Here is a 19,902-nt window from a genome sequence, read left to right as displayed (position 1 = left end):
CTCTTGATGGCTTAATGTTGGGTACATCCAAAACCAACTGGTGGGATTATATATCCCATCAGGCCTCAGGGGAAGGACACAGATACAGAGATGGCAACTACACAAATAAAAAACAGAACGATGCTGGAGCCATGTAAGGATGGATATATTACCAAACTGTGCTGCACTATAGCGTGCAACTAGATTATTGTGTACTAACAGATAAGTAAAAGGTATAAAAAGAGAGCCACGGTTGCTTATATGAGCCTTGACACAACAAGTGCCGTGTCACCCAGGACACGATACAATGCTGGGAAAGGAAGCAGCCGGAGCTATAGCAACTGCTTGTTCATCTGCAGCTCCGACACGTGGGTTTGATGAGGGAGTACGACAGCAAAGTCAGTGCAATTCAACAACTGTTATTATTTCCCAAACCCCTCCTGTGTGGCACGATCAGAAAATGCTGAAATGTGTTCTTCAAGCTCCAGCTGCTATACTGTATGGGGGAGAAAATGTAAGATGTTTGCTTCATGAGATTTTATATGTGCAGATTGTATATGTGCAGCTGTGTTAGTTGGGTAAAAGGTGAACTTAGATAAAGGGATGAGTAGTGCTAAATAAAACAACGCCCCGTCCTTTTCGGTTCCCTCTCGGCACTCTCATTAGCATCATTTTCGGCTGCAGCGGGCAGCTGTTTTTTAGCAAAAAAACACTCTAAAACCTGAGTGTACGCTACCTGTACAGCACCGAACAGCAGAGAGACAACATTAGTGACCAGTTGGTGAACAAAGAAGAAGATTTAGCTGCTGGAGAGACAGATATTTCTGTTAAGAGTTGGTAAAAAAACAAAAACAGAGCCAAAAGAGAGTGAATATTGGACTATGCTACTCCAAATAAATGTGTTTGTTGCTTTGTGTCTTATACATAAATACATATGCAACACATACTGTACAGCAACACGGAAAACTTAATATACATTTATTTTGTAAAGCCCCAAATCACTAATTACAAACTTGCTAGCTAGCTAGCTTGCTAACTGTAAAGCTAGCTAGCAATTTTGTAAAGCCCAAAAGCTAGCTAGCTTGCTATCTGTGAAGCTAGCTAGCAATTTTGTAAAGCCCAAAAGCTAGCTAACTTGCTAGCTAGCAAGTGTGTGATTTTGGGCTTTACAAAATTGCTAGCTAGCTTTACAGTCTGTACACATACGACATCCTCTGTCACGGGACCTCACATCGGCTCAGGAAAAGCCCCCAAAAAACCTTTTAACAGAAGAAACCTTCGGGAGATTAATAGAGGAGGAATCTCATTCTCAAAAATGGTCTTTAATGTATGTGTTTCTTTCTTCATTTCTCTAATTTATTCTAATTAGAAGTGGCTGGCTTTTAAGCTCCCTAAACTGACGGTTGTGTTGCTGCCGTCTACATGTTCTGTGCTGTCCCACACTCAGAATAGTCTTTCCCCATTAGTCCGATCCCAATTACCGCTTGTCCACAGAGCTGACTCATGAACGCCGGATAGCAGCTGAAGATCATCACACACACACAGTAAGAAATTAGCGCACTCGACGGAGAGGTTATTATTTTTGAGGCTGTCAATTTGTGCATTAGAGGTTTTTCCACCGTTGGGCGTAATTACGTCGGAGACTTAAGATTTTTCAAAGAGCCGCTCTGAGGAAACGAGTGATTTGAAAAGCAAATTAGAGACGTGGAGAGATGAAGCGTTCTGCAGATCTTCTGTTAGTCAAATCATCGGGAGGCTATTTTTGAAAGAGCTGCTTCGCTGTCAAAACTATACCGCTTGACCGGATCACGGGGGAGTTTCATCCCACGAGGAAGGGAGACACAAAGCCTTGAGTTCACCGCCGTGTGTTTCCACTGTGGGAGGAAACTACATGAACGTTAAGGGGAAACATACGCAGGCTGCAAACTCATCGTTGGTAAAAATAAAAAAATATAAATAAATTGTGAGTAAGATACTCCGACGTTTCGCACGCCAGCTTCTTGTACATGCATGAACATGTTTTCACATAATTAGGGAGGCAATGATATAATTTATAGTAGATTTAGATATAAGTGTCATTGGGATACTCTGCGATCCAAAGAGATGCTTTTAATGAACCTTTACGTAAACCACTGGACCAACTTTGAAATCTAGAGTGCATTCCTCTTGTGAAGAACCTTCAATATAATAAAGATTTGCACACGTCTAAAATTAATGTTTGATTGAAGAACATCTGCAGCCTCTTGTTACCTTAAAGGGAGAATAACTTTTAAACAACAACTTTTAAACAGCGGATGAAACCAGTCAATGTTTAAACATCAATATCAGTTGGATTTATTTTATGTCTGTTGCGTATAAAAGTTCATATAAACCTGATCTGAAATTCACTTCAATCTACTATGTTATGCTGTATGGTGATTAAATAATATCTTTGTCCATTTTGACAAATACTTACTTGTACTTCACTACTTTATAGTTTAATGCCACCTTTTCAGAGTGAAATATTGTACTTTCTGACAACACTACATTTATTTAATTGCTATAGTTTATAGTTTTGAGACTGAAAATGTACTTGAAACGAGTTTATATGAAATCGTATGCATTGTTATGAATTATGTGCAAAAGTATCATTATTGCACCAATAAATTTAGGTATGTTTTATTTTTATTTCATAGTTTATTTTATAAAACTTCTGCACTTTTACTTCAGTTAAAAATGTAAAGATGTACTTTTACCTATTCTATGTTGTGGTATTGCTACTTTAACATCATCTAAATACTTCTCCCCCTTGAGACATCTTTAAAATGTTATCTATAAAATGTAAAAATAAAAGCCAATGTGACATCTTCAAATTGCCAAACTGTTCAACATTAAAAAATATTCAGAAAAGCTGCCAATCCCCCAAAAGCTGAAGCCACCAGACGTTTGCTATGCTTCACGACAGCAGACGCACAAACAAAAGTTAAACGGCGAAATGAATCCAACGCGGCGCTTGTGTTTCTGATCGGCCTTCGGGGGGGAAAACCCTCCAGTGTGAACAATCGTGTGTCAGAAGTGTGTTTTCAATTAATCCGGTTCTGCAGAGTTCTCCAAAGAGAAGAGAACATTTCAGACATTTGGGTTTTCTTGATTGAAACTCTTTGTCGTTTGTTCTCCACGGAGGAAAACTTGTTTATTCCCCCTGGAGGGAGGAGTCGTCGTTTGAATGCACGTCAGGCTGTGTGTGTGTGTGTGTGTGTGTGTGTGTGTGTGTGTGATTAAATGGTGTCAGCAAGCAAAGAAAAGTCTGACGGAGCAGATATCTGTATGCACAGATGAACACGCACAATAACAGCAACAAAGAGAGTCTGACAATGAAGGCCGCAATTGGTCTTTGAGCAAATCTGGTACCGCAGACTTATTGTCATGTTTCACACGCGCACACACACACACACACACACACACACACACACACACACATACACACACACAAAATGATGCCAAACACAACGGTTTTAGTTGAGCAGTGATGTGAAAGGACACAGGAGCAGCATCCTCCATCTCTCTCACATAAACTCTCCTCTGCATATCATTTACTCCGTCGGGTCACGTTATTCTTCCTGACGGCGCCCCATAAACACTGGAATTATTATGGGATGGTCAGCTCGCTGTCTCATCTCCCCGGTGATGAAGCTAAAGGAGACGGATAGCACGTCTTTATCTGCTCTGCAGGAAGTGAGCAGAATGCAAACAGACAGTTTCATGGCTCACATTTATTCAATATTATTTTAATTTTTTTATTTATACTTAGAAATCGGTTTGTCTTCATTTCTTTTGATTTATTTTGGGTTTGCTGGTGGAATTTTCTTTTAATATTACATTGTTTTCTTTTTAATGCATTATTTTAATACTTTATATGTATTTATTATATTTTTTAGGATGTAACTCCTGATTTGTATATTTCACTTTATTTATTAACAATATTTATTTATTTGTATTTTATTTTTAAATATTTTTTCTCACTTTCTTTTTAAAAATGTAGAATATGGTTTAGAATAAATTATATATTTATGTATTTTTTATTGAATTTTTTTTAATTTTATTTATTATTCATCATTCAAATTGTTTGTTTGTATTACATTTTGCTTTATATTTAGCTCGTTAATATTTCAGTATTTGTTTATTTTGAATATTTGAAAATGTTTATTTTATTATATTACCTTTTTATCATTTCTTCTGCATTTTTCGCAGAATTAAAGTGTAGAGGCAGGCTGGGAAACGGGGCTCTGAGGTTATGTGGCATGCGACTATCGGATCACACAATTACACCGAACAAAATATTGATTTATTATCACTTACCACATCATTTATAGCCCGACTGCGTCTACTTTCCAACGCTTTTCCCAATGTGGGCTTTAAGAAAATAAAATAAATAAAATCCCGACATTCAATCCATCTCCCAGCAGAGGAGATCTCTGTTATCGGCCATACATCTCTCCTTTGTAAAACCGGCTAACCTCTGAATGAGCTTTCTAAACGCATCGATACATCAACACCTTGTAGCACGAGAACCAATAGCAGGCACTCGATCAGCGGCTCTCCTTTCCCTTGAGGACGCAGGATTTATGCAGCAGAGAAGGCACTCAGGATGATAGCAGGTTCAGCCGGGGGGCGGGGAACCCGGAGAACCCGCCAGAGGCAGGGTCCGGGTCGGGGTGGGCGGGTGGGAATGAAGGCATGATTGATATTTTCGGGGGCAATTTCACAGCCCTCGACTTCCAGCAGAGAGGGCAGAGAAAAAGGAGCGCTGTCAACTGGTGCCGAATTCAAACGGAAGAAGAAAATCCTAAAGGAAGTGATCTGGAGTCCCCTTGACATGCGAGGATCTGCTGCAGCCACTTCCTGGTGAGAATAGATAACAGAGGAAGCTAAATATGTAATGAATAGCATTTATAGTTCCAGCTCCGTCGATCAAACCCGGAATTCTGTCTTAAAAGGATTTCAGCAGCTCTTTCGCTCCACGTCACGTCTGAATATATCTCGACCTTCTGCAGCACACTTATATACATATATATATATATATATATATATATATATATATATATATATATATATATATATATATATATATATCCATTGGTTTCCATTTCCAAAATCAATTATCGTAGCAGACTCCTGCTAACTTGTTTGAGTTGTGTAATCGTATTTAGGGCTGTAACTAAAGATTGTTTTAATTAGCCAATTATTTTCTCGATTAAAAAGATGAATCGTTTTCTGTCTATAAAAAAAGTCTCAAATTAGCAAAGACAGTTTCTCAAAGTGCAAAGTGATGTCTTTAAATGTCTTGTTTTGTCAGTCTAACATCTAAATATATTCAGTTTAATAGAGAAAAAAAAGAGAAAAGCAGAAAGGCTGAAAACAGCATTTTCTACCATTTATGAATAATAATTATATATTTGTTGAACCAGCAATGAATGGAAGCCAGCTGATGTCTGCAACAATAGACTGAAAAGGTATTCACGGCAGCATGATACATTAAAGCCCCAAATATTAAAGCACACTGATGTGTTTTGAATCATACGCCTAATTTAACGCACAATAATCACAACCGAGCTGATGGAGACAAAGAGACGCAGAACTCTCTTTTCAAGATGTTGAAAGACGAAGATGTGGATTTTCCACCCAAAACAAAAAGGAGCTTCAACTCAATATCAGAAATTACTATCGCTGAAACCATTAGTGGATGAATAGAGAAGTCATTTATTAGTCTATTGTGTTCTAAATGTGTCTCAATATCTTTACGTTTTAGGCTTCTGAAACACACAATTTGAAGACATTTCTCGCTATTTCCAGATGCTTTATGGACCAAAGAAACACGTCCCTGGTGTTTTCTAGTGTGCAAACTCCTATTGACTCATATTTAAACCCAGCTTTCACAGAGCAAAACATGCAGGTCATGGACATAGATGCCACCACCCCCCCGATGATGCATTCACTGGCCCGAAAAGACAAAACAAGACTGTATTTCCATGACGTCACTAGGCAGCCTCTGAGACATCCTGATGGATTGTGGGTACTGTTGAGATCGAGTGTCTGTTTTGAGAGTGCGGGGGAGAAAAAGAAGAAGAAAAAAAAAGCTGCTGCCGTGAAGCCGGAGGATTATCCACTTTAAATGTGCGGCAGCAGAGAGGTGTCATGCAGCCGCCTTGTGTAGGTGTGCATTAGCATAGCTGAGCGAGTTCCTGGGTGAATAAACGTATATTACCTACTTCTGCTCTTAATGACGGCTGCACTCTGCTATTAAAGCATAAAGAGGGCTTTTTTTATGTATTTTTGTATGCCGTTACATGACGATAATGTTCCGAGGCTGCTTTGTGAGAACAGAAAACTGTAAGTTACACAAGCTTCTTTCTTTTTTCTTTAAACGCTGATGCAGCAGCAACAGGTGCACTCATAACGATGTGAGCGCTGCTACTAGGTCTGCAACAACGAATCGATAAAAATCGATTATCAAAAGTGTTGGCAACGAATTTCATTATCGATTCGTTGTGTCGCGCGATTATTACGCCGGCAATAAGTCGCGGAGAAGAAAAAAAAGAGCGGAGCAGAGCAACTGGCCGGCCAGCGTTTCTGAGACTGGAGTGAGACACGAGAAAAGCTGAGGTTGTGATCTTCTCAAAAATAGAAGATCTTTGACAAGTCGAGTCTTGGCCAATCAGCGTCTTCATGTTCCTCAAACTTGTTTTTAATGGAAGCTAGTCAGCTTGCTATCGCGTTAGCTAACGTGTTTGGGTTGTGTATTGTCGTTAAAGTTCCGTTATGTTCCGTTACAGTTCAGTCTTGCTTGTAGAAAAACGTAACGTGATGAAACATGCCGTCACCCCCCGGTCTGGTTCAGGTCACGCTGTCACTCGTTAACGTTAAACCGGCTCACCGGCGGATCTGGCTGCAGGTTTTTTTTTTTTTTTACTCAAAGTAGAATGAAGCAAATCACGTAGTTGGGCTTAGCCAACAACGTGACGTCATGGTCATAAGAGACCCAGAATGAAAGAGTTTAAGGAAGAGGACGCTCTATATGGAGCAGTACAGCTTCCCTCTGTCCCAGTATTTCATACATATTGATAAAGCAGGGTATGTAAATGCAGCCTCTGGAGGGATCAATTACAGTAAAAAAGGGCTCACATTTGGCAGATGTAAAGCATACATGTGTATGTTTTTAGTGTTAGTCCATTTTGTTGTTTTAATTAACAGCTCAGGGATGTTCAAGGAGCAACCTGTTTGTGCACTTTCTGAAGATGTTTTGCACTGTCACTTCTGTTTTTGAATAAAGGGTTGGAAATGAACGCTTTTTTGATAAAAACATTTTTTTATCCGATTCATCGATTAATTGAAAAAATAATCAACCGATTAATCGATTATTAAAATAATCGTTAGTTGCAGCCCTAGCTGCTACACAAGGTTCATGGTTCAAGCTTTTTATTTTGCCACTTGTGCAGAGACCAACAGTCCAGACACATTGGATTGTTTTGTGCAGGGCTCTCTGAATAAAAAAAACACACTATAACAAGAAAGAGAAAAAATATAAAATATGAAAACACTATACATACGTACATACATGCATATATACTCTGCCTTTGTGAGGAGAACGCAGAATCCCACTATATCATTCATGCTTTTTTACAAAAACACATACATTCTCAAAGGGCTGTCTCAGGGACACTTTCACGGTGAGAATTAGGCTTCAGTTGAACAGGATTCATGCTTGATGCTGGGTCAAGGTCAAGGTCAGGGTCAGAGTCAGGGTCATGGACGGGATCAGAGTCACGGTCATGGTCAGGGCCAGGGTCATGGTCAGGGTCTACCCGGTTTCATTCCTGCATCTGAGACTCATCCATGCGGCGGCCATTTTTACTCTGAGACTTTCAAATTGCTTCATGTCGTCTTCAGCTGGCATCAGAAACTTGCGTTTTGGGAATTATGTTCCTCGCATTTTTTTTTCTAAGAAAAATAAAGAAATGCTGCCCACCGTCTCTCCTTTGAGGAATCAGTTTGAGTTTAGAGTTTGCGCATGATTGATTGAAGCTCCAAAGAAAAGAGCTAAAACATGCTACGTATCTTAATACAGCGGTTCGTATGAGAGCTTATTGTTTTTTTCCGGCGATACAAACACGTGCATGTGTGTGTCCATACACCTGTGTGTGTGTGTGTGTCACCGGCGGTGAATCGGGCGTTGGTAAGAGGAAGCTGTGACGCAGCTTCAATGTGCCTCGACTCGCCATGAGGCCTCAAGACGACAGGAAGTCCGAGCAGAGTTGCTATTGCGCAATGCTGCGTTCAGGTAGACGCGTGTTTTTAAGAAACGTGATGAAAACAGAGAAACGAAGCAGCAAACTGAAGTGGAAATGATCAGAGGGTAAATATTTCTTCCACACACACACACACACATATACAAATGAATATTCTTTCCACTCAAAGTGTTCATTTAGTACTCAGTGGGGTGGAGAGGCACTTGTTGTTTGAGTTTTGTCTCAGAGAATCCTGCTGTCTATTGATTTCATAATCCTCTTTCTCTCCCTCATAAGTGCCGCCGCTTTCTTAACCCGCGATCCATTTGGACCTGATTTAAAAAAAAAAAGATCCATTCATCACCTGCAGCGCTCCATTCCAACACTTTTGGAGCTCAATGTGTTGAGGTCAGAAGTGTAATTAAAACGCCGACATTAGTGTTTCTGCTCATTATATGCTCGGTAGATTCTCATATATATTTTCTAAATGTCATCGCCTCGGGGCGGCGGGCGCAGCCAGGTGTATTTTTAGTGCAAGTTCATGATAGTAACCATGAGAAGCATAGTGATTTGTAGCTACAGTCACTCTCTTGAAAGCAGAGAAACCAGCTACACACACACACACACACACACACACACACACACACACACAATTGTTCTGTCATTTTCTCCCTTTTAAAAAAAACGCCACAAACACAGCTTCCCTCATTAAGAAAAGAAAAGCGCGTCAGTGGAGGGGACGAGAGGTCAGGCTTCAAATGTCTCGTTAAATATCCTCGGTCGTGAAAATACAAAACGAGTGGCGGTTTGGAGGAGCAGGAGTCCTCCGTGCAAGAGCTTCCTCCCGCACGTCGATCTGTAGTGGTTATGAAACGCTGTCGGTGGGAGGAGGCGATCCTGCCTACACAATAGAAAATTACTGCATCTTCACGCTGTGAACAACTCAAGAACGTCAAGAATCCTGTAAGCGGGGACTGTCGTTGAGGAAACCGCTTGTGTAACTGTGGGCTTTAAGACCACACACACACACACACACACACACACACACACACACACACACACACTGGAGAGACAAATGGAGTTCCTTGTGTGATTGCGGACTGTGGGAGTTGGCGTTTGCATTTGTCATGTGGAGAAACAAAGCAGGGCAGAGGAGGGAGGATGTAGTAGATGTGTGGGTCTTCGTCACAAAAGGGTATTCCTCCATTACCCAGAATGCTGAGGAAGACCCCCGCCCACCATCTTTGGCCTATTTTGTGTCACAGTGGCACCAGATGGCTCTCCCCAGAGCAAGGAGCGTAATTTCCCATCGCCACCTGGGAGCAGCCAGAAAGCGATGGCGCCCTCAGCCCTCCTTAATTAAATGCTGTAATGGCGCCGCCTGTCCCATCAGGTGTAAAACATCCTCGCTGAAACCCTGCGGCGCGGTGAGGACGAGGACGTGGACTCCTTCAGGGATGCACAGGATTATTATTTGTCATTATCGATAATAATAATAATCAACTATTTCATTGAAAGCTGAGAGATTTGTCTGAATTTACCGCCACAAAATAGAGATCGGAATATTTTCCTCCGTTTCAAACGATCCAAATTGAGGTTATTGTTTGAATCAAGCAACAACATATGTTGTCAGAACAAGAACACAATATATAAATCACGTTGTCCAAATTCATTTCTAAAGATGAGCCAAAACTATTTCCTCAATGCATCATTAAAGTCATTTTTCATGCCGAAATGGCACAAAATGCAGTTTCCAGCCTCTCGGCGTATCGAACTGAACGTCTTCAGACTTGAAGACATCGCTTTGGGCTTTGAGGAACTGGCGTGGACATTTTCCACCATCTCCAGACTTTTATAGACAATTAATGGAGAAACATTCGTCAGATTAATAGATAAATAATCGTGTGGACCTGAAGACCTGATGTCAATACATGAATCCTAAAGATCACCGCTGCCTATAAACCGTCTATTCAAACAGCTGGAACCTCTGCTTCCAGTCTGCACGCTTGAAGAGGAGACTTCTGCATGTAGAAGCTCTTCTTGGGACATAACTTACAAGAATTACACAATAATTACACAATTCAGTGCAGGCTGATGAGTGATGGGTTTGTAGTAAAGCCCATGGATGAAACTTTGCTTTTTGTGAAATCACCCAACTGGTAGAAATGCCTCATCAGCTCTTAATCTCTTCATGATCCTTTTAAACTCATTTATTGAGTCAATGTGACGTTTAAAATAAAAACACATGACAGTAAAGAAGAACATTTTTATTCAAATAAATGAGAAAAAAAACCCTTTCTTGTAGATTCTTGCAAAGCCTTTAATCGCTGCCGCTGGAACACGAGGGGCCGGCTGGTGGAAGCCAAGTCACCGTGTTTTAGTTTGGAGTAATCTGTGCTTACCGGGGCTTCTGGGAGACGTAGGCTAACTGTCAGTGTCCACATTGCACAAACATGGCGTCAGCTCAGGTCAACGGGAGGAACATGAAAGACGTTGTGGAGGCGGAGAGAGACACAAAAGACTTCCTGCTTCTGCAGAGCGTCTCGTAAACTTTACCGCTAAAGCAAGTCTACGGGAGAGAGGAAGAAATGTCAGCTTGAAGAATGAAAGGGCCGAGAGGGGTCCAGCGGGGGAGTCGACCGGAGGAGAGGGGGGGTCCTCCCTCATAGGTGGAGAGGAAATATGAATGTAATATCTGTAATGAAAAAGTTGCTAGTTACACCGGTAATTACTGATTTGCATCACAGTAAGGTGCAGAGTATACGGTTAAAGGACTACCTGTCGCTTCCATTATTTATATATTGCCTTCTTTATATAATAAGGTGCTCCTGGGCTATTTGCACATATTTTAATGAGCTAATATGCACACATTTGATGCCAAATGTACCCCTTTCCATTGCAAAAATAATCCACAAACTATCTGCGTTAACTGAAGCGCATTTATTGTTCCATATTGATTCCCAAATACTGTTTCGCTCTCTGTCACATTTAAATTCCCTGCCTGAAGTTTCCATCTCCATGTTGGCTCTGTTCTTTAAGTTATTTATAAATTACCGGTAGTCGATCTCTGCCACAAAGAGGCCCTGAAGTCTCCACTAATATGTTTGAGAAAAGAAAAAAAAAGGGCGTATAAAATGTTTAAATCACGCATCACGGCATCATTATAGATTGTATGTCCTCACAAGAGAAACATGTACACACGGGAACTGTCAAATTTCAGCTGAGACTTGACGAGGAAGTGTGAGGGTTGAAGAGTTAGCGGGGAAAAAGTAGTCAGTGGAGAGATAAGCATCTGTCACTTTCATTCATCTGGAAGTCTGCAGAGAGCCGGCTGTCAACACCCAGAGAAAGCAAAGAAATATATATATATATATATATATATATATATATATATATATATATATATATATATATATATATATAGGAAATAGACTCTTTTCCCTTCTGATTTCAATGTATTTTTCCTCACACATAAACAATGTAAATTCCAGGCATCTCTAATGGGTGCGTTAAATAAAAGCAGGGGAGGATAATAAGCAGGAGTTTTGATTGACGCCTGCTGTTTTAAAAACAAAACATAACGATGGAATAATGCAAGTCGTCTGCCCGCTGAATAATTCAAAAGCACAGGGGGCTGTGGTGGTAATGAGTCACATTTGGTAAACAGCACATTTGAATACATGGTTGAAGTGATATGATTGCATCTTAAATTGCACGTTTGTTCTCTAACAATCGATCCTGATGAGGCTTTAAACTCAAGAGGGCAAATCAGCTCTGTTTTTTCCTCTGACCAAAATCTTTTGACGAGTGCCAACATAGAGTTTTTGCACTGCTATTTTTTTTTTTTTTATTAATCCTACAGCTAGAAATCCCCCTCCGTGGAGAGCGTGGGAACAGCTCAGACGGTTTGCAGTGACACGGCCAGCAGTTTGAAAAAAAAGCAATCATGAAAAGTCCCAGAAAGACAGAAAAATAAAAAAAAACTCTGACTCACTAAATGAGTGTCAGAGGAAGGGACTTTTTTAATTTTTCTTACATCAACATCCTCATTCCATGTCCAGGAATATGACGCCCGCATTACAGAAAACTAAACATTTCACAACAACTCCACAGCTTGACGTCAGAGTCTCAATGGAAGCGTTTTCTCAGAAGTCAGTTGACTGTAAAGAAGTGCAGCTCGGTGTTATTGTGCAAACAGATATCATACGAATACATATTGTACTTTCAAAAAAAACACCACAGAGCGGCTGCAAAGAGAGCGTAGGCTGTGATAATGCACACAGACAGGATGTGATGTGGGTTTCACTGCAAATGCAAATGATTTAAACCTCACAGCTTCACAGACAGCAAATAAAGTCTCACTTTACATTTTTAAAACGCTGTTTATAACGCTGCTGACCTTTTAAGTGTTTTTGGGCCTTTTTGTATTGACATTGACCGTGAATCTAAGCAGTGAAAAGCAGAAAACCACAACAACAACAACACAAAAGCCCCTCTGTGACCCCAAATGCAAAATAAGTACATAGCACAAAAGAAAAGTTCAATTAAAGCAGAAGTAGCGTCACATAGCGGCGCCTCCCGAGTCCCCGAAGTGTCTGACAGATAACATCAAATGACGCGGCGTTCCCTGACAGCCGCTGTCACGCGCCGGGTCGAGATCAAAGAAGCCGCCGTGAGAATCTCTCGACAAGATGTTTGTCGTCTAATCTCACCGCGCCGTCGCTCGGATTGTTGCGCAATCAGGTCATCGTGACTTCGCGGCCTCGTCGCCATCGATTTCCTCCTCAACCGCCGACGTGCGAGTGTGGGATGAACCCTCATCAAACGCAGCTGTCGGCCACCTGTTGCACCAACTTCTCACCCGAAGGGTCGAGGGGTCGAGGGGTCGAGGGAAGGAGCTGACACCCGTGTGGAAAGACACTCTCAGTGTGAAAAACAAAAGGAGAGGAAAACAAGAGCGATGATGAAGATGCTGCACATCCTGGTACTTCTTATTGCAGCGATGACTCAGTTATGATTCAACCGTCACAATATTGATAACACACGCGACAGCAGACGCATACAGCTCCGGTTTGACCGTGAAATCTCCTCGTGATGTTTTATTGGCTTAGTTCTGTATCTAAAACTGTACATGCAATATTCATTTTTCACATGCGTATGAGGCAACATTTCTCTCCAGATATGTTCATTATTTCACAGACGCGGGTGTTTCAGCTACATCGTTTGTCATGGGAAGATGAACAGCACATTTATGTTTATTATTATTTTGTAATTTCTCTGACAATTTAAGGAAAGGGCAAAAGAATCACATGTCCGATTTGAACATATTTAGTAGTTTTAGTCGATTTTATCCATCCTGGAAAAGAATCCAGCATCACTTGTTGGGATATAATTCAAAACGACTATTTCCCCTTCGTTGATGATAAACAGCCAAGAGGTGATGAAGGAATCAATCAGCTGTGTTTCCCGCTGTCCTCCCGCTCCGCCACACAGGCATCAAAGACAAAGCGTGGACATCAAGGTGCTGAGCGACAGGCTTCTGGGTAGAAAGTCCACCGGCCCGAGCGTCTGTGGGAGGCGTTTCATCTCGACCGCACAGAGCGATCGGATCAAACGTCCCAGCGTGGACCCGCACGACGGGTTCAGGAAACAAAAAAAAAAGGAACCCGATGAGTGGAATTATGGTCTTTGTTCTCTCTGCAGATCCCTGGTGTTTCCCGCTGCTCGTTCCTAATCTTAACGACTAGCGGATCAGCACAAACGCTGATTAAAGAGACGCATGGATTATACCTCACAGGGACCCGAGACACTGCTCCACCATCACCACCATTACTACCACGTTCACCTATACCAGCGAAGGGCAAAACTGCCCCGAAGAAATATCATTTTGCCCCTTGAATTATAAAAAAAGAAAGAAAAAAAGCTATAATTGTTAATAGTTGTTTCAAAAATGTAATAACAATGAATTACCACAAAGAAATAAGAATACAATTGAATATGTTTGTCTGATTTATGTTTTTTGAATCTGTAGACTACTGCCTAATAGTCTTATTGCTGCCATTGGATGACTATTGCTCATATACTGTAAGCCTAAATAAGTATATTTATTATTTTGAACAAAGGTTAAATGTCATTTCACAAGTTTCAAAAAGTGCCCCCAATTTTTACTGAAATGCCCCTGGATTTCAGTCAGTGGAGGCAGAAATTGTCCCCTAAAAAATATGTAAATTTCCTACCCTGACCGATACAATCTAAGAGGAAAGGGGATCCACGCTCCGATGGCATGGAAGTCATAAAACCACAACATTTAGGGCCGACTGTTTGTGGAAATCCCAGAGAAGCGTATGAAATACATATCAATATTTCCACAAACCACGAAAACTAGAAATGGATGCAGCTGAAATAGAAAAAAAGTTCACATAACTTCCCGACCATTGATCACAGCTGAGAGTGAAGTAGCGGAGGGGTGTGGGGTTGCAGCCTTTTGGTTTCATGAAATTACCGTGACACGGAAATCCATCACACCCGGCTCGCCCGCGTCTCCACCAGAGCACCGGCAATCTGTCAGCTCATCCCGGAGTCTCCACCCCGACGGAGGGCGAGGACAGGCGTTTGCCAGGGTGGCGTGGTTATGAGTGGAGCTTATTAAAAAAAACCACAGTGGAAAAATAAATATGCAAACACCGAGCCCGGCCTCCAGCAGGGAACACAATAAAGAATACGGTGTGAAAGACAAGAGAGTCGAGAAAGGAGGGGAGAGCAGACGCCCCGCTGCTAATTTAATAGAGCGGCCGTAGCGGGCGATGCGATGCCATTATGTCGTGTCATCCGTCCCGCGGAGCTCGCATCGGCTGCTCTGGGGAAGGTCACGGAGAATGACAGACGTAATCAGATGCAATCAAGTCATCCGGGATCCCAGATTTTGAAAAACCCGGCGGGTTTGGGGCGCCGATGACCCGATGACAGACTTCCGCTCGTCTCTGACGGAGGAGAGAGAGAGTCAGGCGTGGAGGTCGGGAGGTCGGGAGGTCGGGAGGCCTCCACCTGCAGCGTCTTGATGCTGCGTTTTACAACTTTTCGGAGCTAATTCATTCCTAATACTGGCTATTCAAGCTGATTTCGCTCAAATAAAATGACCCAATGAGTTGCAGATGTCTCTTTCCCAATGTAAGTCATGGCTAAAAAGTCATGTTGGGGCTCTGTGGCGTCACATGACCGAACAGGAAGTTGTGATTCCACCCTTTTGCTTCAAAGCCCTGCATGGGGGCTTCGTTCAAACTCATACTATGAGACATTTTCCTCTTGTGTTCTTGTGAATGAGTGACAGCGTTGTCTCCGAATCAAAGGCCGAAGTAACGAGGCGTCGTGAGGGGCGGAGCCCTAAACCCCTCATTATGGAAGGCGGATTGTTGGACTAATGAAACGTGAATATGACAGAGGAACCCATTTGTTCTTTGGAGGTCGAGCAACAGGTGATCATATAGTCTCCTTCCTGTCAGCTTTGCTCCTAGAGGCCCAAAGCCACAAAGGAAAAGGAGAACTTGCAGACATCTGAGTGACAAATACTGCTTCCTGCAATGCCGTATTTTTAAATAGTGGGTCACAAAAAAAAGAGCTCATGTTTTTTTCCCTGGCTGTCAAGGAGTGACATCATGCTGGGTTGTGCGAGTGCAAATGGAAGCCTCCTCTGCACCATCAGCAGGTGATGCCTTCCACATAGAGGTGCATGCCGCTGCTCTGCAGAGACGAACCAGAGCAGCAGCCGTGAGCGGGTTCAATGGTGAGAAGAAATGTCCCCGAAATCAAGAAAATGAATCATCAAATGGTTTGATGATCAGTTCATCATTTACAAGTAATGTCTGGTTTTTCAGTGTTTTATGTTAAAGTGGATGGAATGAACTGTTCGGCGCTTTGGGCTCAGCAGTTTCTTTCACTGTTCTCTGACATTTAAAGTCCATTTCATGAAAGTAATTGATTGTTTCCGTGCTGATTTATTTCTACTTCTGTCGTTTCTTGAGGGCTGAAACATGCATCATCAGCATCACACTTTCAAGCTCAAGGTAACGTAATATTCAAATGTAAGAAGCTTCAACCCTCTAAATCTTTGACATTTTTGCTTGAGGTGTATTTTTTTGCACTTCTAATTTCTTGTTGACCTTCAGGTATGTTGAGTATTATTGTCTCGCAGGTTTGAACTAAACGTTCTGGAGGATAAATCCTGCATCCGGGACAGGTTCCCTCTTCCCCAGCAGCATCTTTGGTTTTATCGCCTCTACTCATTTGTCCCACAAGTGCTAAAAAAAAAAAAAATAGTGAGGAATAAAAAAAAAAACAATCACGCTGCAACACAGAGAGCCGCAGTGTGATTCTGTCGGTCAATATTGCGCGGCCCGGTTTGGCTCTCGGCTGAAGAACAACATTTCAAGTCCCTTCTGCTTTGTGCTTTCCGCCAGCAGCTCGCTCGTGGCTTTTTGGATGAGAGGGCCAGCTTACACCTTCTGGAGCGAGACAGTAATAGCATCACCGACGGGGGCCAGAGAAGAAGCACACAACATAAACACAAGGCCTGCTTCTGAAATAAATCACGACACCACAGTGTGCACAAAGAAACAAGCGTTATTGTTGACATTCTTGACTCTAATGAGAGTGTGAGAGCACAAAGCTGAGCTTGTTTGATCCTCCTCAACATAAATACCCATTCTGACTGCAAGTTGCTTTGATAAGCAGGAAAGGCAGTTCCTGTTTCAGAGCCGGGCCTCGAGGTCTGAGCTGAGGGTGATAAATACTCAAGGACCTGTCAAGTCCTTTTGTTTGGGAGCGCAATTACACCCGTTAGACACTTATCATCCAGCATAATCACACACTTTGTGCACATATTACATTTCCACCAAGCAGATTGTCCCTTTGTGGGAAGGCGAAAAGTATTTTTCTCAAACAAATCAATCAAAAATGATGATATTTTACTTGGAAAATTCTGCTTTCCTCAGCCACTTGTTTCTAGACGCTTCCCTGGAACACGTGGGTGGGCATTTAAACTGCACCAGGCATTTGATTTGAATCATGGAGACATTTTGGAGACACATCAAGCACCAAAAGTGACAAAAGCGTGCCAAATCACATTCAAGCAGATCCTCTATAACCACGTTTATCTCTCTGTTCCACTGCTCTTACCGCTTGAGTTCTTCCCGCAGATGAGGTGCTGGTAGGGCTGCAGCAGCCCCCAGATCTCAGAGTCTCCGTTGATGGCTTGCTCCAGGGACTCCAGCGTAAACTTGGGCACCCCGTTGTCCCGCTCCACCAGCGCGCTGCGCAGCACGCGGCCGAACACCTCTCTGAACAGACTCTCCACGCACGCGGTGAGGTAGATGGCGGCGTGCTCGTGGATCCTGAGGGCCACCCGGCTGTCCACCATCCACCTGAAGAACTTCCCCACGGAGAACACCAGCCCGCAGCGCGCAGACTTGCCCCGGCTGAACTTGTCCCCGGTGCTCATGTTGTAGAGGGACAGGCCGCTGAGAGCCGCCGCGATGCAGTTCACGGAGATGGTCCACGAGAGCACCACCTTGATGGCGCTCTGGATCTCGTGCTTGGTGCACCGGGCGTAGCGCAGGCTGAGCCGCTGCGCCTCCCGGGCCACGCGCACCAGCGCGCGGCTGATGAGCGCCGAGAGCCGCGCCAGGACCTCCGGCGGAGGGTCTCCCGCCATGAGCTCCTCGTCTTTCCGCAGAGCGCCCTCCACCTCGCCGAGGCTCCATGGCACGTCCTCCAGCTCGGTCAGCTTGGCGCACTGACCCGAGCACTCCAGGGTCTCCGTGTCCTCCGCCAGGACGGTGTTGACCGTGTCCAGGCTGTTCTGTCGGCTGTGCATGGATTCCGTCAGATGCCAGCCGTTGCCTCCATGCGCGATGGACTGCGGCGTGTCGGAGCAGCACAGCGACACGCTGGACGACCTGACCGAGTCCGCGGCTCCACCATAACCAGAGTCGAGCGTTAAATCCTCCAGCGTCCTCACGACGGTCTTACCATTGCCTGCCATGACTGCACCGCATGCTGTTGGGTATGCTTGGTCTCCCAATTAAACGCCACAAACTCCTTTCACCTGCTGTTCCCTCTCCTCCTCTCCTCCTCAGCCGCTGTCGGAGGTTTTTGATTTGTATTTCCCAGCGACAGAAGGCAGCCTCTTGAGTGAGTCCGGTGTGTCTTCGATGTCCAGAACTTCACGCGCGTAACCCGAGAGCGCACAAACCCTCCGCGCGCACTGCAACAAGCGCAGCGCAGCGCAGGCAGGACTCCGGAGGAGGGGCGGAGCCTGGAGCCCCGCGGGCTGAAGGGAGCCAATCAGCGGCTCCATCAGCTCTGACCGACGCTGACAACCACTACTTACGCCTTCCTACCTAACTCACTACCTACCTACCTACCTACCTCTCTCCCTACCTCTCTCCCTACCTCCATACCTCCTTCCCTACTTACCGCCCTCCTTTCCTCCTTCCCTACCTGCTGAGCAGGTGCTACCTGGTGGAGACATTCACGATAGTGTGAGAGAATGTGCACCAACGACATGTAGGGACAGCATGACAAAACACTGACATTAATTAACATTTTTGGGGGGGTCAAGGTCATGCAGTCGTTAGGTTAGGTTACTTTATTTGTAGACTTGGTTTGCAATAGAAAGCGAGTCATGCATCTCAACACACAACAACAAGACAACAAGACAAGCATGATGATAGAAGTACACGAAGCTTCAGATCAGTGCTGCTATAATAATCATGTGTTCATCTGAGTGATGGCTGCTGGAACAAAGGGTTCTCATAACGCTTTGTTCTACACCGAGGTTCTAAATACCTCCGTCTAGAAGGGAGAAGCTCAAATTCATCCTTTAAAATGGAATGTTTGCTCTCCTGTGCATCCTGATCCTCATCTGGTGGGATACCTTAAGGGTATTGTTGTACTACTCATATCCTCAGTTGTAGTAGAAATAACTTAAATGAAATGCACATATTTTAACTACAATCTTGTCAGGGGCCTTTCACAATAAGGAGATATTTATCTGAATGTTCTCCCATTGCTGCTCTGTTAACAGTCGTAATAACAACAACGCCACTGTTGACTTATTTGGAATCTGGATAAAAGACATTTCTGTTGTATTTTTATTTTCTTTAATCACATAGAGACGCACACAGATCTGCTGCAGTGAAAAGCAGCTTTTATTTCTAGTGATAATCTTTAGTAAGAAACGTGAAGGTGTGTCTGCAGCAAAAGTAGTTTTCTTGAGGAACTCCACAAGCTTTAAGCCAGATCATAAATACTTTACAGTTCAAAACACATCCAGCGATAAGACTGAGGCTCATGTATTCTCTCCACAATGCAATTCTTTTGTTTCCCCCCATCCCCTTTTCATTTTGTTTTGCCAGGCCGTGAAAACAAAGAGTGGGTGATTTGGATCGGGAGGACATGCCGAGAGGAACAGTTGGCGGATCGATGATTCATCCGTTCTGCCGGGGCTTCTCCTCGTACGTCGGAGAGCCGGACCCGACCATCTGTCCTCCGCCTGTCCCGATGCCAGAGGCCCTTTCGTGTTTTCTTAGCGTGACACTGCAGGCGCCGTGCCAGAACTGATAAGAAAAGAGGAGAAAGAAAATCGAGAAAACTGGAGTTTTGA

At 43.4% G+C, this 19,902-nt stretch overlaps 1 protein-coding gene across 2 annotated transcripts in view; it reads right to left on the bottom strand.

Annotated features, from left to right (window-relative positions):
• Nucleotides 1-18,279, bottom strand: part of LOC306752410 (ankyrin repeat and BTB/POZ domain-containing protein 3-A) — a gene marked incomplete at both ends in the record, with an annotated part of 133,132 nt that extends 114,853 nt beyond the window's left edge. For both annotated transcript variants that reach the window (XM_079236162.1, XM_079236163.1), the window contains one exon: nt 17,415-18,279. In XM_079236162.1, the coding sequence (XP_079092288.1) occupies nt 17,415-18,279 (865 nt within the window). The remainder of the gene's footprint in view (nt 1-17,414) is intronic.
• Nucleotides 18,280-19,902: the final 1,623 nt, after the last annotated feature.

Source organism: Taurulus bubalis, assembly GCF_910589615.1.
Source record: "Taurulus bubalis genome assembly, chromosome: 20".
Taxonomy (NCBI): domain Eukaryota; kingdom Metazoa; phylum Chordata; class Actinopteri; order Perciformes; family Cottidae; genus Taurulus; species Taurulus bubalis.
The sequence above is the reverse complement of the archived record's forward strand: the minus strand, read 5'-3'. Positions and strand labels throughout refer to the sequence as shown.